This window comes from Oncorhynchus mykiss, chromosome 30 (genome assembly GCF_013265735.2).
Source record: "Oncorhynchus mykiss isolate Arlee chromosome 30, USDA_OmykA_1.1, whole genome shotgun sequence".
NCBI lineage: Eukaryota > Metazoa > Chordata > Actinopteri > Salmoniformes > Salmonidae > Oncorhynchus > Oncorhynchus mykiss.
In genome coordinates this window covers 8,951,357-8,973,340 of record NC_050570.1, presented here as the reverse complement: position 1 = coordinate 8,973,340, position 21,984 = coordinate 8,951,357, and the positions used below count along the sequence as shown (strand labels likewise).

At 41.8% G+C, this 21,984-nt stretch overlaps 1 protein-coding gene across 1 annotated transcript; it reads left to right on the top strand.

Moving 5' to 3' along the window:
* The first annotated feature begins 17,028 nt into the window (after window positions 1-17,028).
* LOC110521264 (tripartite motif-containing protein 16-like) lies at window positions 17,029-21,290 on the top strand. The gene is made up of 6 exons (XM_036969461.1): window positions 17,029-17,640; window positions 18,706-18,810; window positions 19,821-20,045; window positions 20,175-20,334; window positions 20,460-20,519; window positions 20,764-21,290. Exons 1-6 carry the CDS (start codon window positions 17,044-17,046, stop codon window positions 21,273-21,275), a joined length of 1,659 nt encoding a protein of 552 aa, XP_036825356.1. The 5' UTR covers window positions 17,029-17,043; the 3' UTR covers window positions 21,276-21,290.
* The last annotated feature ends 694 nt before the right edge of the window (window positions 21,291-21,984 follow it).

The window sequence follows — 21,984 nt, the reverse complement described above, 5'->3', positions numbered from 1 at the left end:
TGGTAAAGACTTCACTAACAGATGCATTTTTAAAATGTTTAAATGTATCCGTTATTTTACCAGGTAAGTTGACTGAGAACACGTTCTCATTTGCAGCAATGACCTGGGGAATAGTTACAGGGGAGAGGAGGGGGATGAATGAGCCAATTGTAAACTGGGGATCATCATTGTAACCATAGCAACTGAAGAGGAACACACATGCATGTTGGAATGGTTGATGGGGGTCTGCCTGCAATATGGTGATTCAATCCTATGGCCACTGATAGAACTGTTCTCCTGTCCAACTACAGGTAACTGGAACCCAAACACACTGTATGAAGGGAATCTGTTCTCCTGTCCAACTACAGGTAACTGGAACCCAAACACACTGTATGAAGGGAATCTGTTATCCTGTCCAACTACAGGTAACTGGAACCCAAACACACTGTATTGAGACAGGTGACAGTATTGAGACAGGTGACAGTATTGAGACAGGTGACAGTATTGAGACAGGTGACAGTATTGAGACAGGTGACAGTATTAAGAGTATTGAGACAGGTGACAGTATTGAGAGAGATCCACCCTAGCAGTCTCCCCTGTGTCCCAGGTACCTAGAACTGAGTGTGATGCAGAGTAGAGGAGTAGGAAGCAACCTTCTGACAGAGAAGCTACTGCAGTAAAATACCTGCCTGTGATTCTAACACACCATGGAACGCTCCTCCACAACGGTCTCCATAGAAACAGTGTTGTGACCTATACACAACCTTTGTCCCCTGTAGCGCTGGAGTTCCTCTTGGTTTATTGATGTCTGTACTGTGGATTGTTTTCATTGACAGTCAGTTTTAGACAGACACTTTAGATGATCGTTCCTTCCTACTGAAATATAATGTGGGAGTGTATTATGTACTGTCTATTAGTCTACATGGATATGATGTGGGAGTGTATTATGTACTGTCTATTAGTCTACATGGATATGATGTGGGAGTGTATTATGTACTGTATATTAGTCTACATGGATATGATGTGGGAGTGTATTATGTACTGTATATTAGTCTACATGGATATGATGTGGGAGTTGATGTACTGTATTAGTCTACATGGACATGATGTGGGAGTGTATTATGTACTGTCTATTAGTCTACATGGACATGATGTGGGAGTGTATTATGTACTGTCTATTAGTCTACATGGACATGATGTGGGAGTGTATTATGTACTGTCTATTAGTCTACATGGATATGATGTGGGAGTGTGTTATGTACGGTCTATTAGTCTATATGGATATGATGTGGGAGTGTATTATGTACTGTCTATTAGTCTACATGGACATGATGTGGGAGTGTATTATGTACTGTCTATTAGTCTACATGGATATGATGTGGGAGTGTGTTATGTACTGTCTATTAGTCTATATGGATATGATGTGGGAGTGTATTATGTACTGTATATTAGTCTACATGGACATGATGTGGGAGTGTGTTATGTACTGTCTATTAGTCTACATGAATATGATGTGGGAGTGTATTATGTACTGTCTATTAGTCTACATGGATATGATGTGGGAGTGTGTTATGTACTGTCTATTAGTCTACATGGATATGATGTGGGAGTGTGTTATGTACTGTCTATTAGTCTACATGGATATGATGTGGGAGTGTATTATGTACTGTCTATTAGTCTACATGGATATGATGTGGGAGTGTGTTATGTACTGTATATTAGTCTATATGGATATGATGTGGGAGTGTATTATGTACTGTATATTAGTCTACATGGACATGATGTGGGAGTGTATTATGTACTGTCTATTAGTCTATATGGACATGATGTGGGAGTGTGTTATGTACTGTCTATTAGTCTATATGGACATGATGTGGGAGTGTGTTATGTACTGTCTATTAGTCTATATGGACATGATGTGGGAGTGTATTATGTACTGTCTATTAGTCTATATGGACATGATGTGGGAGTGTATTATGTACTGTCTATTAGTCTACATGGATATGATGTGGGAGTGTATTATGTACTGTCTATTAGTCTATATGGATATGATGTGGGAGTGTATTATGTACTGTCTATTAGTCTACATGGACATGATGTGGGAGTGTGTTATGTACTGTCTATTAGTCTATATGGATATGATGTGGGAGTGTATTATGTACTGTCTATTAGTCTACATGGACATGATGTGGGAGTGTGTTATGTACTGTCTATTAGTCTATATGGATATGATGTGGGAGTGTATTATGTACTGTCTATTAGTCTACATGGACATGATGTGGGAGTGTGTTATGTACTGTCTATTAGTCTATATGGACATGATGTGGGAGTGTATTATGTACTGTCTATTAGTCTATATGGACATGATGTGGGAGTGTATTATGTACTGTCTATTAGTCTATATGGATATACTGGTGCATCGATTATTGTAAATAACTGATTCATTGTGTCAATCAATTCAATAATAGGGCATTTCCAATGTCATGATTTGTAAGAGCACTTACAAATCTGGGACCAGGCTAATTAGAATGTGCTGTAATGCCATCTGTTTATCAATAGCACTTACAAATCTGGGACCAGGCTAATTAGAATGTGCTGTAATGCCATCTGTTTATCAATAGCACTAACTGATCTGGGACCAGGCTAATTAGAATGTGCTGTAATGCCATCTGTTTATCAATAGCACTAACTGATCTGGGACCAGGCTAATTAGAATGTGCTGTCATGCCATCTGTTTATCAATAGCACTAACTGATCTGGGACCAGGCTAATTAGAATGTGCTGTCATGCCATCTGTTTATCAATAGCACTAACTGATCTGGGACCAGGCTAATTAGAATGTGCTGTCATGCCATCTGTTTATCAATAGCACTAACTGATCTGGGATCAGGCTAATTAGAATGTGCTGTCATGCCATCTGTTTATCAATAGCACTAACTGATCTGGGACCAGGCTAATTAGAATGTGCTGTCATGCCATCTGTTTATCAATAGCACTAACTGATCTGGGACCAGGCTAATTAGAACGTGCTGTCATGCCATCTGTTTATCAATAGCACTAACTGATCTGGGACCAGGCTAATTAGAACGTGCTGTCTAAACAATGGATTTATTACAATAAAAAAGGGGAGTCTAACCAGATCATAGACCTAGTAGAAAACTGTTAATAACCCAGAGGATCTGAAATAGTTGATCTGTATCTACTGGTCATTATTTAGAGACGTGATTTTGTACCAATCCCAAAGCCAGGATAGAGGGGCTGAGTGAATGTGGTCTGGACTCTGTGGAGGAGGGTCATTGTGTCAGAGACACTGTAGAAGGACAGAGTACCTGCCTTGTGGTCCAGGTTCACGCCTACTCTGGAGGAGCAGGGGACAGATATTTCTGGTTTATTATAATTGTGCCAAAACCTACAATGGGGGGATAACACTCCTAAGTCCAGGACTGACTGGTACCTAGAAATGTACACTCTGGGCCTTTCCTTTCCTGCTGATCCCTTTATATGACACTGCTATTTCAACCCATCCAGCGCTCCACTCTACCTCCCAGTAGCAGACTCCAGACAGGTCCTCTCTACCTCCCAGTAGCAGACTCCAGACAGGTCCTCTCTACCTCCCAGTAGCAGACTCCAGACAGGTCCTCTCTACCTCCCAGTAGCAGACTCCAGACAGGTCCTCTCTACCTCCCAGTAGCAGACTCCAGACAGGTCCTCTCTACCTCCCAGTAGCAGACTCCAGACAGGTCCTCTCTACCTCCCAGTAGCAGACTCCAGACAGGTCCTCTCTACCTCCCAGTAGCACACTCCAGACAGGTCCTCTCTACACAGCACCTGTCTCCAGTAGGAACATCTCTCTGGTCAGGAGAGGGCTGAGCTTTATCAGTGGCTGTCACCTTCCTGTTTCCCTCAGACAGGCTGAGTTCTGGATCAGCTGTGTTCAGATCCAACGTCAGCTGGAGGACGTCTGACAGATGGAGATAAAAACACAATAAGTAAAATAAAGAACGTGTATGTTATCTTTGAGAGGATGTTTGAATATCTCTTACAGAGATACAACTCTTCTTTGGTCTTCAGCTCAGGAGACATTTGGAATTCTGTCACTGTTTAAAATCCAATGTAAATGAATATTAAGAGAAGAACGTTTTAGGTTTTCAGACTAAAACACAGTACACAATGAGCACAAATAGACAAGTGTTCAGCAATACACCTCAAATAAGTTGATTACATTCCATGATAAATATACCACATTTTAATAGAGGATAAAAAACATATCTTGAGATCGTATGTGTTAACATCATTCACGTTGTCCAGTTGATCTTTCAGTTCATTAGGAGAAAACATCATGCTGTCTAATGCTGCATCATGCTGTCATGCTGCTTTCATGTGGATCTTCCAACGATACTTCTACTGTACAGATTAAATCTACATTTTTGATAAGTGAATCCTGACAAGAACATCAGCTAATTAACCAAACGGACGGACAGGCAGACACACACAGATAGACACAGAATCAAATCAAACGTTATTGGTAACATTCACATATTTAGCAGATGTTATTGTGGGTGTAGTGAAATGCTTGTGCTCCAAGCTCCAACAGTTAGGACGGACAGACACACACCACAGTAATCAGATCACGGTGACCCCACAGTAATCAGATCACGGTGACCCCACAGTAATCAGGTCACGGTGACCCTACAGTAATCAGATCACGGTGACCCCACAGTCCAGTATGGACCATCAATACAGGTACTGTATGTAGAACCATAGTAAAGCCCAGTATGGACTATCAATACAGATACTGTATGTAGAACCATAGTAAAGACCAGTATGGACTATCAATACAGATACTGTATGTAGAACCATAGTAAAGACCAGTATGGACTATCAATACAGGTACTGTATGTAGAACCATAGTAAAGACCAGTATGGACTATCAATACAGGTACTGTATGTAGAACCATAGTAAAGACCAGTATGGACTATCAATACAGGTACTGTATGTAGAACCATAGTAAAGCCCAGTATGGACTATCAATACAGATACTGTATGTAGAACCATAGTAAAGTCCAGTATGGACTATCAATACAGGTACTGTATGTAGAACCATAGTAAAGTCCAGTATGGACTATCAATACAGATACTGTATGTAGAACCATAGTAAAGTCCAGTATGGACTATCAATACAGATACTGTATGTAGAACCATAGTAAAGCCCAGTATGGACTATCAATACAGGTACTGTATGTAGAACCATAGTAAAGCCCAGTATGGACTATCAACACAGATACTGTATGTAGAACCATAGTAAAGACCAGTATGGACTATCAATACAGGTACTGTATGTAGAACCATAGTAAAGCCCAGTATGGACTATCAATACAGATACTGTATGTAGAACCATAGTAAAGACCAGTATGGACTATCAATACAGGTACTGTATGTAGAACCATAGTAAAGCCCAGTATGGACTATCAATGCAGATACTGTATGTAGAACCATAGTAAAGACCAGTATGGACTATCAATACAGATACTGTATGTAGAACCATAGTAAAGACCAGTATGGACTATCAATACAGATACTGTATGTAGAACCATAGTAAAGACCAGTATGGACTATCAATACAGATACTGTATGTAGAACCATAGTAAAGCCCAGTATGGACTATCAATACAGGTACTGTATGTAGAACCATAGTAAAGTCCAGTATGGACTATCAATACAGATACTGTATGTAGAACCATAGTAAAGACCAGTATGGACTATCAATACAGGTACTGTATGTAGAACCATAGTAAAGACCAGTATGGACTATCAATACAGGCACTGTATGTAGAACCATAGTAAAGACCAGTATGGACTATCAATACAGGTACTGTATGTAGAACTATAGTAAAGACCAGTATGGACTATCAATACAGATACTGTATGTAGAACCATAGTAAAGCCCAGTATGGACTATCAATACAGGTACTGTATGTAGAACCATAGTAAAGACCAGTATGGACTATCAATACAGATACTGTATGTAGAACCATAGTAAAGACCAGTATGGACTATCAACACAGATACTGTATGTAGAACCATAGTAAAGCCCAGTATGGACTATCAATACAGGTACTGTATGTAGAACCATAGTAAAGACCAGTATGGACTATCAATACAGATACTGTATGTAGAACCATAGTAAAGACCAGTATGGACTATCAACACAGATACTGTATGTAGAACCATAGTAAAGACCAGTATGGACTATCAATGCAGGTACTGTATGTAGAACCATAGTAAAGACCAGTATGGTTCTGCACAAAGTTACCATTTAGAATGAGGCCCAGTTCAATGAGAGGTCTTAACAGAACTGGGGGACGACAGACATGAAGTGGGGGGTGGAGATCTAATATTTTTTTGTGACAAACACTAAAGCATGATATTGTAATAAATCTACACCCTATTCCCTATGTAGAACACTACTTTAGACCTGGTCAGAAGCACTGTAGTGCACTACGTAGGGAACAGGGAACCATTTGGAACAGAGACAGTAATTCCTCTGAACATCTTTCTCTTCCTCACCTGGTTTCTTTAACAGCCCTTCACTCCTCCCCAATTCCTCCCCTTTCATTCTATTCTATCAGCCACACCACTAGCTCACCTCCACACAATCCATTTACAAGTTAAAGACACCTTGGAATAAATAACAAAGGAAAACTATTACTAGATGAAGTTGTGTTGTATTTTTTATTTCCCATCACCATAAGTCATATTTAATCACTGAACAGTAGCAGACCCAACTTCATCTGTTCCTGACTCTGGATAGTGGATTAAAAAGACCATCAATCTCCAATGATATTAAAGTACTATTCTGAACATTACTGACATACTGAGTGGCAAGTCAAGATATCTGCTGGTTATATTGTTTGGTCAATACCACCACCTGCTGGACAGGTTTAATGTTGCTTGACTGAGCAGTATGGGAGGATGAAAGATGACAAATTTAGGGATGGTTTCCTGGACATCTACATTGAACATACTTTTTAGCCCAGTACTATGATTAATCTGTGTCTGTCCCATATAGTTTAGTTAGTTACTTAGTGATACTACCTGTTCAATGCCACTGAGCAGAATTACAAAGAGACAGAGAACAAATTGAGAAAACATATCAATGGTTCTGAATGACAACCAATATACATCAACACCACACATCATGATTCATGGAAATGTACAATATTAAAACATTGTGAAAACATTTTATCAAATATGAGCACATTAAATCTCTTAAAATTCAAATCAGTCAGAAAAGTCAAATGTACAAATCAAAATGAACGTATTTAATTTTAATTTTAATTCAGAACATCTGAACATCAAATCAGTTAAATCATTGTTCATAAAACAGAGCAGAATGAATCATCACATCTGAGATATCTGAAATATGTCAATATAGGACTCATTTTACTGTGGATATAGATACTTTTCTACCTTTTTCCTCCAGCATCTTCACAAGGTCCTTTGCTGTTCTGGGATTGATTTGCACTTTTCGTAGCAAAGTACATTAATCTCTAGGAGACAGAACGCGTCTCCTTCCTGAACGGTATGACGGCTGCGTGGTCCCATGGGGTTTATACTTGCGTACTATTGTTTGTACAGATGAACTTTGTACCTTCAGGCATTTGGAAATTGCTCCCAAGGATAAATCAGACTTGTGGAGGTCTACAATTTGTTTTCTGAGGTCTTGGCTGATTTCTTTAGATTTTCCCATGATGTCAAGCAAAGAGGCACTGAGTTTGAAGGTAGGTCTTGAAGTACATCCACAGGTACATCTCCAATTGACTCAAATGGTGTCAATTAGCCTATCAGAAGCTTCTAAAACCATGACATAATTTTCTGGAATTTTCCAAGCTGTTTAAGGCACAGTCAACTTAGTGTATGTAAACTTCTGACACACTGGAATTGTGATAGATTATTTCACTTATAATTCAATGTGTCTGTAAACAAATTGTTGGAGAAATTACGTGTGTCATGCACAAAGTAGATGTCCTAACCAACTTGCCAAAACTGTAGTTTAACAAGAAATTTGTGGAGTGGTTGAAAAGCGAGTTTTAATGACTCCAACCTAAGTGTATGCAAACTTCCGAATTCAACTGTATATAGGGAACTTTCAATGGTCTAAAGTTGATGTTCTTATTATTTTCAACACACCTGTAGTGGAGATCTTGTTCTCCTTTAAGGAAGTCTTCTAGTTTCTCTCAGTTCAGTGTCACGAACCGGCTCAAAGCCCGTAACAAAAGGGAGACAACGTGGAGATAAGGAGTAACAAAACATATATTAATTAAATAAAGTAACTAAGTACAATATACAATGGTGTAAGTGAGTGTTTTGCATGCATGAATGTGATAATGCAGGGTGTTGAAAGATGCTATAGCAAACAACCCCCCCCCCCAACACAACAAAATTACATAAAGGTGTCTGCATGGAGAGAGTCTCCTCCATGAATGGGGAAGTGGTGTATTTATCCTGTGACACACCGGGCCCAGGTGTTTCCCATGTAGCTAACGACCCTCCCAGCTCCGCCCACCGGCATCCTAATAAGGAAACAAGAACAAAGAGAGAATACGGCAGACAGAGTGGGAGGGTCGTCACATCAGACACGTCTCCAAAGTACTGAAGAGGACGAACAATGATGCTGGGTAAGTCTGAAGATACACTGATACTGGAGAGAGGCTGATAACTCTGGAGACAGAGAGAGAGACAGACAGAGAGAGAGCAAGAGAGAGGGGGGGACAGAGAGGACACCATAATTATTGAGATGATTAGTTTCACATTAAGTTAATTTCATATCACATGTAACAAGGCAGTTTAGTTACCTGGAGGAAATGGATGTGATCCTGTGTGTGTGAGAGCTGCTCCAGCTCAGTGCTTCTCTTCCTCAGCTCAGCTATCTCCTACTTCAGTTGCTCCAGGAGTCCTTCAGCTTGACTCACTTGAGCCTTCGCTTGGCTGCTCTCCAGGTGGATCAGGCCTTGTCCCCCCTCCCGGACAGGCCGGTACAGAACACCGCCGCCCTCAGCCGGTGACGCCCCAACCAGAAAATAATTCACTAACTTACTCTGCAGGTCCACAAGCAGACCACCAGGGGGGTTGAGAATGCTCATTTTCTGGCAAAGGGAGGATGCTGCCAAGTTGTTGATGATCAGCACCCTCCCTCTGTATGACACTTGGGAGAGGAGACACCTCCACTTCTTCATCCTCGACTCAACCACTTGTGACACTCCTTCCCAGTTCTTCCTAACCCACCCCTTAGAGCCCAGATATATACTGGGTCCTCCACCCACTCGACTGGCTGTCAGCTCTGGATCCAATGAGAGAGAGAGAGAGGGAGAGAGAGACTGACTTGGCATCCTCATTACACTTACACCCCCCCCCTTCCTAAAAACACATTGCGTGCCACCACAACCTCCACACAATCACATTATACAGTACCCAACACCACAGTACAATACACCATCCAGCACCACATTCCAACCGTACATCCAACCCCTTCTCTCCAGCCGTACAGACAGCCCCTCTGAGCCCCCATACCTCCTGAAACATCTCTACACTGTTGATAATTTTGTAAAACTCAATCTCAACCCTAAGGCGTTAACAGTAATGGCATTACCCTGGCAACACAGAAAAAACATGATGACCACCCTTCCCGAACTCCCAGGTCAACCCGAGCCAACCAGCTATTGGTGTCCAGGGCTCCATGTAATACCCTCCACTGGATGACCCCTGACCTTTCCAGCACTGGGAGCTGATAGAGCACCCTCCACCTATATCCTGCCATGCTCTCAGCCCCCATAACCCCCTGCCACTGATGCCCCTTTACCCCCTCTAAGCCCACCTCTGTACGGTACAGTAGCCTCTGTGCTGCTGAGTCAGAACGCTGCCACCCTGCTCTCCAGGTCCACCAAACCCAGTGATCAGTGGGTTGTGGTAGATGGTCTCCTCCCATACCCACGGCCCAGGCACCACACCCCCGTCTCGTGTGGGTCTCAGCAGCTGCCAGACCCTCAGTACTGCAGCATAGAAATCAGAGACCCCTGCTGTATTGAGTCTCTCTGGCCACATGATGAAGAGCTGCTGATCCAGCCACAAACCCAATTCCATTTTCCCTAAATGGCACCAAAAAATGTCTACCTTTTTATTTTACCACTACCATCTGTTTTTAGGACGAAACTGGAAAAAAATATGTATAAGAAAGTAAACATCCGCACCTCGATGGTGCCTTGTGCTTTTATGTCTGCATTTCCAGGAAGTCGGCAAGAAATGAAAGTTCTGACTATTTCTGGTCTAGCGATCAATAACAGCAGAGTACCCTGCCCAAACCTATGTCATTAGAAAGAGGAGATTTTCCTGATTAAAATCCGACATAAAACATTTTACATTTACACATTGTGAGATATTTAGTGAAATAAACAGACATGTTATAACAGCAGTCTTTTATTTAACCAGCTTACCATTTATCTACTACCTTTTGACTTTTGTGTTAAACATTTAGTTGTTTGTAATCTAGCGGTTAAGAGTGTTAGGCAGTAACAGTAACAGGTTCACCTAGTCGAATCTCCGAGCCGACTAGCTGAAAAATCTGTAATTCGCCTTTTTTAGTCACTTAACCCTTGTGGCTCTGGATAAGAGTGTCTGCTAAATGACTCACGGAAAGGTAAACTAGGCCTCTGTGAAAGGGCAGCAGGTAGCCTAGTGGTTAGAGCATTGGGATTGTAACCAAAAGGTTGCTGGATTGAATCCCCGAGCTGACAAGGTAATAATCTGTAGTTCTACCCCTGAACAAGGAAGTTAACCCACTGTTCCCCGGTAGGTTGTCATTGTAAATACGAGTTTGTTCTTAACTGACTTGCCTAGTTAACCACTAGGCTACCTGCCACCCCCATTATTCACAGACAGACTCCTCTGAAGGCAGGCAGCACACTCCTGAAAACTAACTGCTCAGCAAAGCAAAGGATCTTTTGAGAGCTATAAATTCATTTTCAGTGTCTATGTCCAGTGTCTGTGTTTATATGTTAAGGGGTAGTTACGTTGGAAGACAATGTCAACCATAAAAATATAAATATTTATCTTTAGAAAATATATATAATAAACTAAATGTATTTGTATGTACATCCCCTATCACCACAGAAGGGCCAACCTCCAACTCCCTCAAACCACTCTCATCAGAAAGCTTTCCAACTGTCCAACCAAACCACTGCCTTGTCTACTAGTCTATTCCCAACAGTCATCTAGAACAGTAGCAGTGGGATGCTCAACCTCACAGCCTTTCAACCCAATAAGCTAATGACAATTTATTACATTGTATATCCAAATGCATCTCACCTGCCTCCACTAGTCAGACACATACAGATGTTGATTTAAATGCACCAATACATATCCTTAAAGCTGTATACTGGATTCTGTCCAGCACCCCATTCATACCCAGAGACCCACACAACCAACTACCATGAAAGTGATGGAATGAGAGAGAGAGAGACATCGTTACAACACTGTACACAGACATAATATAACGTTTCTTCTTCTTTGGAGTTTAACGGCGGTTGGCATCCAGTATGTTGCATTACCGCCCCCAACTGGACTATAATATAAATCCATGATACTTTGTGATATAAAAGGGAAAAGGGGAAATTATGACAATACTAAATAAAACCATTTCAACCCACCCTACACTCATTAAAAACCCACTACCCCATTCCACTACTTTGACCCTATCTGCTCCTGCACCATGACAACTAACCCTACAGTCATTAAAAACCCACTAACCCATTCCACTACTTTGACCCTCATCCTGCACCATGACAACGACCTGGGAGGACGGGACACCACCACTCAACACACCCTGTAACTCTTCTGAAGTCAAATCTTGTATGACCAAATACTTTGATGCAGCTGCCACCACAACATCTATTTTCTGTGATTTACATTCCATTTATCTGGTACAGTTGATAACCATTGTTATGAACGCTAAGAAGCCAACCTTACTGAAGCATATATCACTCGTTGGCCTATCCCTCTGTGCTGGCACAGATCTACTACTCACAGGGATCCTCACAGGATCCCTCACCCTTGACCCATCCTCCTCTACTTTCTTCACTGCCTCAGCATACGACACCTTCTGCACTACTCTGACTCTATCCACCTCAACCTGCTTCTCTCTCACCGAGCACTTCTGATCACCAGCAACATGGACACCCCTACAGTTGACACATACAACTTTATCCACCAAAACTACACAATCCTCTTTCCCATGACCTCCTGCACACTTCCCCCATCTTGGAATCTCCCTCCTACAAACTGCTGCAACATGACCATAAACGCTGCACCTGAAACAGCTCAGTGGATTCAACACAAAGACTCTAACAGGATAACTGATATATCCTAACATGACTTTGTCAGGTAAAGACTCAAAAGGACTGACAGTGACTCCTCTGTTTCACCACGCTCACCACCGGGTCTGCGTCGTACCAAACGGTGGTCATCACAAACACCAGGAGTCTTCAACTTCAATTGCTCCACCTCCACACTTAACACTATCCCAGAAAACACTCCTTTCAATGGTGTCCTGTTCCCAAGACCAAAGCAAGAAACATATCCTGACCAATGTAAACATCTGTTTCCCATGACAATATAACACATTTGACAGAGAGAGAGAGAGAGAGATCCATGTTAATGTATAGGGGACATGAGTCAGTCATGGTTACTCATGGTTATGTGATGAGGTAGGCCCAAAAGTGACTTCAAAATCAGTGTCGGCCCAAAGGGGACTGTCCTCTTGGTGTAATGGTCAAGATGTTGGTTTCTCCTGCAGTAGACCTGGGTTCATATCCCGTCGGTTACATTAAGCAGTCTATTAATGTAAAGGGGTCCAGACAGCCTGTTCCCAACAGTGGGGTCAGTGCGATTGGAGAGGAGCCCCTCTCCTCTCTCTCTGACTGGAAGAGAGAAGATTCTTTCCTGGAATCTCTGCTGGACCTTCTGCTGCCTCTGTGGAGAATCACTCTTCAATGAGCTATCAAGCTTTATTTGTCCAGTAGATCAATAGTATAGTAATGTGACATAAGGCCCATAGAGAGGAATTGTGATAGAAAAATTAATTACTTATCTCATTTATTTGATATTAATAGTAAACAATTATATAATTGCTAAGGCTGAGGTTTATTGTGTCCACTCTATCTTCCTGCAGCTAGTCTGGGTTTTACTAGAGATAGTCTGGGTGTAGAGGACATGGGTTTTACTAGATATAGTCTGGGTGTAGAGGACATGGGTTTTACTAGAGATAGTCTGGGTGTAGAGGACATGGGTTTTACTAGAGATAGTCTGGGTGTAGAGGACATGGGTTTTACTAGAGATAGTCTGGGTTTTACTAGATATAGTCTGGGTGTAGAGGACATGGGTTTTACTAGATATAGTCTGGGTGTAGAGGACATGGGTTTTACTAGAGATAGTCTGGGTTTTACTAGATATAGTCTGGGTGTAGAGGACATGGGTTTTACTAGAGATAGTCTGGGTTTTACTAGATATAGTCTGGGTGTAGAGGACATGGGTTTTACTAGAGATAGTCTGGGTGTAGAGGACATGGGTTTTACTAGAGATAGTCTGGGTTTTACTAGATATAGTTTGGGTGTAGAGGACATGGGTTTTACTAGAGATAGTCTGGGTGTAGAGGACATGGGTTTTACTAGAGATAGTCTGGGTTTTACTAGAGATAGTCTGGGTGTAGAGGACATGGGTTTTACTAGAGATAGTCTGGGTGTAGAGGACATGGGTTTTACTAGAGATAGTTTGGGTTTTACTAGATATAGTTTGGGTGTAGAGGACATGGGTTTTACTAGAGATAGTCTGGGTTTTACTAGAGATAGTCTGGGTGTAGAGGACATGGGTTTTACTAGAGATAGTCTGGGTGTAGAGGACATGGGTTTTACTAGATATAGTCTGGGTGTAGAGGACATGGGTTTTACTAGAGATAGTCTGGGTTTTACTAGAGATAGTCTGGGTGTAGAGGACATGGGTTTTACTAGAGATAGTCTGGGTTTTACTAGATATAGTCTGGGTGTAGAGGACATGGGTTTTACTAGAGATAGTCTGGGTTTTACTAGATATAGTCTGGGTGTAGAGGACATGGGTTTTACTAGAGATAGTCTGGGTTTTACTAGAGATAGTCTGGGTGTAGAGGACATGGGTTTTACTAGATATAGTCTGGGTGTAGAGGACATGGGTTTTACTAGAGATAGTCTGGGTTTTACTAGATATAGTCTGGGTGTAGAGGACATGGGTTTTACTAGAGATAGTCTGGGTGTAGAGGACATGGGTTTTACTAGAGATAGTCTGGGTGAGGAAGACATGGGTTTTACTAGAGATAGTCTGGGTGAGGAGGACATGGGTTTTACTAGAGATAGTCTGGGTGAGGAGGACATGGGTTTTACTAGAGATAATCTGGGTGAGGAGGACATGGGTTTTACTAGAGATAGTCTGGGTGTAGAGGACATGGGTTTTACTAGAGATAGTTTGGGTGTAGAGGACATGGGTTTTACTAGAGATAGTCTGGGTGTAGAGGACATGGGTTTTACTAGAGAGAGCTTGAAGCTGACAATTTTGATTTGATTTGGATCTCTTTTAGTCCCCATTTGGACTAATCTTCCAAGAGTCCTTAAACATTAAAATACAATTTATAATACAAACACACTTTCACATATAACACACTATTACAAACATACATAATATTAGCATAATGACCCAATAAATAGTGCAACAGAAGAACCATATCTCCACTTTAAAACAATCCTTGCTGCTTTATTCTGTGCATTCCGCAGCCTCCTAACTTCACTTGATGATGCATTTCCCCAGACCACCGGACAGTAGTTCACCTGACTCTCAATTAATGCTTGTGTTATTTGCTGAAGAATTGTTCCTTTTTTTTTTTTTTTTTACATATATTAGTTATTTGACACGACCATGATAAGCAGTTGTCTAGCTGCACTCCCAATAGTTTGGTTTCTGCCACTTCTTCAATTTGTACTCCTCCCATACTTAATTGTATCCCATGCTGTTTTGGCCTTTTCCTAGTTGAACAGACCAACATAACTTTGGTTTTCTTGGTGTTTAAAACAAGTTTGTTTTGGCAAACCCACTTCCTGATATTCTTCAAATCCCCCTGTAAAGCCTGCTGTACCTTTTGAACCGATTGTCTTGCTGCATAAATTGTAGTATCATCTGCAAATATAGTAGATTGAGTTTCAACCATGGCATAGGGAAGGTCGTTGGTATATATTAAATAAAGAAGTGGGCCAAGGCAGTTGCCCTGCGGTATTCCACAGTTTAACACATTAGGGGAAGAAAATGAACCATTGATATAGGTGGACTGTTTCCTGTCAGTTAGATATGACTGTACCCAATTCAATGCTACCTCCTTAAAACCATAATGCATTAATTTTTTACAAATTATTTAATGATCCTCTAAATCAAATGCTGCACTGAAATCTAAACATAGTACACCTACAAATTTGCCATTATCCAAATCATTGAGTCATGTCAACCAATGCAGTGGTCGTGGAATGGCTTTTGCGATAAGCATGCTGATTGGCTGTAATCAGATCATTCTTTTCCATGTACTCCCACATTTGTCTACTCACAATACCCTCCAATATCTTACTGAGTGTAGGGAGTAGACTAATTGGTTGACTATTAGCAGGAGTAATGGGTTCTTTGCTGTCTTTCGGAATACGACAGTTTCCATGCTTCCATACATTTGCAAACATCCCCTTTTCCAGTGACCAATTAAATATGTATCTCAGTGGAACTGCAATCTGTGGAGCAGCACAGTGAAGCAAAAAATTGCTAGAAGCAAAGAATTGTCCATAAGACCATAACCTGTAGATTTACCATCAGGTAATGACTTCAATAGGTTTAACACCTCCTCCACTGACACTGTTTGTAGACAATTGATTGATGTCCTGGTGATAAAAACCAAACTAGTCTATGATTAGTGATGCATTTGAGACAAATGTCTCCGGTCTGACTGGGCCTGTATTCTATAGATAAGATTGTGTGTGTGACTCGAGATAGAGAGAACCTGAAAGTACCGAATTTCCATAACACTATCAAACTGTATTTGTCCTGTAGATCAATAGTATAGTCATGTGACATAGGGCCCATAGAGAGGAAGGTCTACAATCTTGATGGTCCCTTTACAATATAATGTTGATTTGTTGCTATTTGAATGATTATAGTTTTAACAGTTGGTGTAAATGTATCAAGGAGTTGAGACTGAACTTTGAACTCGTTAAAGGCCATTCAGAATGATAATAGTGTTTGACTTTAGACAATGGTGATACATTTGGAGAGTCTGGGTTAACGTAATCAAGGTTTGTGTTCATATTTGTTTTGAGTGGCTCTATTTCATTTGAATGATCTTTTATTCGAACAGTCTTAGTTCCTACTGTATCTTTAATTATTTGTTTATCAGACAGTCACCAACAAGTTGTTCTGGTCTGGGGTAAAGTCGTTTTCTCTGATTAATCCCCTTATTTAATCTCCTCATTATTTGATGTATTCTATATTACATTTAAGGCCATAACCTGGAACAAAACTGTGTCTCGCTCTCTCAGTCCTTCTAATCCTTCCCCCTCTCAATTCAATTCAAGGGTCTTTATTGGAACGGGAATCACTCTAACCTTTACCCCCTCTAAAATGTTTATTTTACCTTTATTTAACTAGGCAAGTCAGTTAAGAACAAATTGTTATTTTCAATGAAAGCCTAGAAACAGTGGGTTAACTGCCTGTTCAGGGGCAGAATTACATATTTGTATCTTGTCAGGTTGGGGGTTTGAACTTACAACCTTCCGGTTACTAGTCCAACGCTCTAACCACTAGACTACCCCTCCCTCTTTAACTCACTCACCTCTCTAACCCCACCCCTCTGGCAGAACCAGGAAGTCCCTCCCCCTCCCACAAACTCTCTTCTGAGGAAATAAAACTGACCTGAGTCTCTGTCTCATCTGTCTGTGTGAGAGTGAACAACCATCCAAATGGCTCAACAAGGAGTTCTGCTGGACCAGGACCAGTTCTGTTGTTCTGTCTGTCTGGAGCTACTGAAGGAGCCGGTCACTACTGCCTGTGGACACAGTTACTGTAGAATCTGTATTGAGGACTGCTGGGATAACAATGTTCTGAGAGGGGTCTATAGCTGTCCTCAGTGCAGAGAGACCTTCACTCCAAGGCCTACTCTAAGGAAAAATAACATGTTGGCTGAGGTGGTGGAGGAACTGAAGAAGACAGGACTCCAGGCTGCTCCCTCTCCTGCTCTGTGCTATGCCGGACCTGGAGATGTGGCGTGTGATATCTGCAGAGGGACCAGAAAACAGAAAGCCCTCATGTCCTGTCTGGCGTGTCTGGCCTCTTACTGTGAGAGTCACCTCAAACCTCACTATGAATCTCCTACTTTCAAGAAGCACAAGCTGGTCAAAGCCACCGCACAACTACAGGAGAAGATCTGCTCTCATCATGACAAACTGCTGGAGGTTTACTGTCGTACCGATCAGCAGTGTATCTGCTATCAGTGTGTGATGGATGAACATAAAGGCCATGATACAGTGTCAGCTGCAGCAGAGAGGACTGAGAAACAGGTAAGACCAGAACAACTTGTTTGACTGTCTGATAAACAAAGAATTAAAGATACAGTAGGAACTAAGACTGTTTGAATATGAAATTATTCAAATGAAATTGATCCACGGCAGAACAAATATGAACACAAACCTTGAGTATATTGACATGTTAACCCAGATTCTCCAAATGTATCACCATTTTCTAAAGTCAAACACTATTATCATTCTGAATGGCCTTTAACGAGTTCAAAGTTCAGTCTCAACTCCTTGATACATTTACACCAACTGTTAAAACTATAATCATTCAAATAGAAACAAATCAACATTATATTGTAAAGGGACCATCAAGATTGTAGACCTTCCTCTCTATGGACCCTATGTCACATGACTATACTATTGATCTACAGGACAAATACAGCTTGATAGTGTTGTGGAAAGTCAGTACTGAGAGAGACTCGGTCATTTCTTAAACTACCATCTTTATTTAATATTGATTAATTATTGCAATAATGAAGCCGTCAATTCAACAGTCTTGACTGTCGGACCTGAGTGCTTGAATCATTCAGAGAATACCGGGTCTTTATATACCAAACCTAAAATGGCTTCAACCATGGCTGCCCCCCATGCAAACTGGGCACTATAACCCACCCTGTGTTCATCCTGATGTTTATCTGCATGGGGGGGTTATTCTACTCCTTCAGGATAAGTTTCCCAGATGAAAGGATTCTATTCTTTCAGGTTTCTCTCGAAAATCTTTCAGGTTTATCTCGAGTCACTGACACAGTCTTATCTATAGAATACAGGCTCAGTCAGACCGGAGACATTTGTCTCACATGCATTTTGTCAGCTTCAAGCGATCTCTATTAAAACCCATGTCCTCTACACCCAGACTATATCTGAGCCTTAGCAGACCAGTCTTACTCTTAGATAATTATATAACTGTTTACTATTAATATCAAATAAAACAGATAAGTATTTAATTTTTCTATCACAATTCCTCTCTATGGGCCCTATGTCACATTACTATACTATTGATCTACTGGACAAATTAAGCCTGATAGCTCATTGAAGAGTGATTCTCCACAGAGGCAGCTGGGGATGAGTCAGCAGAAGGTCCAGCAGAGATTCCAGGAGAGAGAGAAGGAGCTGAAGGAGCTCCAACAGGATGTGGAGTCTTTCAAGGTGAGTATTGTTGACCAGAGGAGACACACCAGTTCACTTCTCTCTTCCAGTCAGAGTGAGAGGAGAGGGGCCCCTCTCCAATGCCACTGACGGGAACAGGCTGTCTGGACCCCTTTCAGACAATAGACTGGTTAATGTAACCGACCGGATATGAACCTAGGTCTACTGCGGGAGAGACCAACATCTTGACCGTTACACCAAGAGGACAGTCCCCATTGGGCCGACACCGATTTTGAAGTCGCAAGCGGGCCTACCTCATCACATAACCATGACTGACTTGTGTCCCCTATACATTAACATGGAGCTCTCTCTCTCTCTCTCTCTCTCTCTCTCTCTCTCTCTCTCTCTCTCTCTCTCTCTCTCTCTCTCTCTCTCTCTCTCTCTCTCTCTCTCTCTCTCTCTCTCTCTCAAATGGGTTATATTGGCATGGGAAACAGATGTTTACATTGGTCAGGATTAAGAGAAAGCTTGTTGGACAATAAGAAAGCTTTGAACACAAAATCCAGAGAGGGACCAGCTGAGTATAAGACTGTCATCTGCATATAAATAGATGAAAGAGCTTCCTACTGCTTGAGCTATGTTGTTGATGTAAATTGAGAAGAGTGTGTGGCCTAGGACTCAGGGGGCAAAGGATGGGTCTAGCTCTGATACAGGGCAGGCTGCTGGAGGGAGTACCAGGAGGGAAGAGAGTAGGGCAGGGCCAAGTGGTGGTGAGGGTAATGCCATTACCATTGACGCCTTAGGGATGAGATTGAGTTTTACAAAATGATCAACAGTGTGGAGATGTTTCAGGAGGTATGGGGGCTCAGGGGGGCTGTCTTTACGGCTGGAGAGGAAGGGGTTGGATGTACGGTTGGAATGTGGAGCTGGATGGTGTATTGTACTGTGGTGTTGGGTACTGTATAATGTGATTGTGTGGAGGTTGTTGTGGCACACAATATGTTTTTAGGAGGGGGGGGGGTGTTAGTGTAATAAGGATGGCTCATTAAATTAAGACAAGTCAGTCTCTCTCTCAACAGCGCTATGCAGTGAAGGGCAGTGATAAGATATTTGCTGAGCTGAGCCGCTCCATTGAGAGAAGGAGCTCTGAGGTGAAGGAGCTGATCAGAGCCCAAGTGAAGTCTCAAGTGAGTCAAGCTGAAGGACTCCTGGAGCAACTGAAGCAGGAGATAGCTGAGCTGAGGAAGAGAAGCACTGAGATGGAGCAGCTCTCACACACAGAGGATCACATAACTTTCCTCCAGGTAACTAAACTGCCTTGATTCATGTGATATGAAATTATCTGAATGCTGAAACCATTCATCTCAATCATTTGGTTCTGTTCTCTCTTTGTCTCCCTCTCTCTCTCTCTCTCTCTCTCTCTCTCTCTCCAGAGTTATCAGTCTCTCTCCAGTATCAGTGTATCTTCAGACTTACCCAGCATCGTTGTCCGTCCTCTTCAGTACTTTGGAGATGTGAGTAAGACTGTGTCTGAACTGAGAGAGAAACTAGAAGACTTCCTTAAAGGAGAATGGACCAAGATCTCCACTACAGGTGTGTTGAAAATAATAAGAACATCAACATTAGACCCTTGGAAGTTCCCTACTAGTCATATACATGTGGAATATGGTATGATGATAACATTCCCTCTCTCTGTCAATGTGTTTGTGTGTCTGTAGTGAATATAGTGGAGGTTGTACTGCTTCCAGAGCCCAAGACCAGAGAACAGTTGTTACAATGTGAGTCTCTTTATTGTGAAGTAACTAACAGTCTCTTTTCACTGACACTCCTAACAATCTCTATAAAAAATATATAGCAATAGTAGATCTAATCAAAGACTGGGTATCAATCTGACTCCTAATTTTTCTCTGATTTTGATCTCTGCTCTGCTCTAATCAAAGACAGGGTAGATACAGTATCTGATTAAAATTATTGTTCTAACTCCCCTCATTGGTCTTGGTATCTGCTCTGCTCTTCTTGCAGATTCCTGTCAGCTCACACTGGACCCAAACACAGCAGGCACACGTCTCTCTCTGTCTGAAGGGAACAGAAATGTGTCCCAAACACGCCAAGACCAACCATATCCTGGTCATCCAGACAGATTCACAAACAACTACCAGGTTCTGTGTAGAGAGGGTCTGTCTGGACGCTGTTACTGGGAGGTGGAGTGGAGTGGGGTGTATGTTATAACAACAGTCTCATATAAAGACATCAGCAGAACAGAGAGAGGTAATGCATTTGGATACAATGACAAGTCCTGGAGTTTACAGTGCTCTATTGATGGTTATTATTTCAGACACAATAATGTTGAGACTAAAGTATCAGGCCCTCAGTCCTCCAGAGTAGGAGTGTACCTGGATCACAAGGCAGGTACTCTGTCCTTCTACAGTGTCTCTGACACAATGACCCTCCTCTACAGAGTCCAGACCACATTCACTCAGCCCCTCTATCCTGGGTTTTGGCTCTCTGGTACTGCTGAGCTGGTTAAACTGTAGTAGGGTCCACATAGATAGTAGTCATGCTGGTGTAGTCTACAGCTGAGCTGGTTAAACTGTAGTAGGGTCCACATAGATACTAGTCATGCTGGTGTAGTCTATAGCTGAGCTGGTTAAACTGTAGTAGGGTCCACATAGATACTAGTCATGCTGGTGTAGTCTATAGCTGAGCTGGTTGAACTGTAGTAGGGTCTCCACATAGATACTAGTCATGCTGGTGTAGTCTATAGCTGAGCTGGTTGAACTGTAGTAGGGTCCACATAGATACTAGTCATGCTGGTGTAGTCTATAGCTGAGCTGGTTGAACTGTAGTAGGGTCCACATAGATACTAGTCATGCTGGTGTAGTCTATAGCTGAGCTGGTTAAACTGTAGTAGGGTCCACATAGATACTAGTCATGCTGGTGTAGTCTACAGCTGAGCTGGTTAAACTGTAGTAGGGTCCACATAGATACTAGTCATGCTGGTATAGTCTATAGCTGAGCTGGTTAAACTGTAGTAGGGTCCACATAGATAGTAGTCATGCTGGTGTAGTCTACAGCTGAGCTGGTTAAACTGTAGTAGGGTCCACATAGATACTAGTCATGCTGGTGTAGTCTATAGCTGAGCTGGTTAAACTGTAGTAGGGTCCACATAGATACTAGTCATGCTGGTGTAGTCTATAGCTGAGCTGGTTGAACTGTAGTAGGGTCTCCACATAGATACTAGTC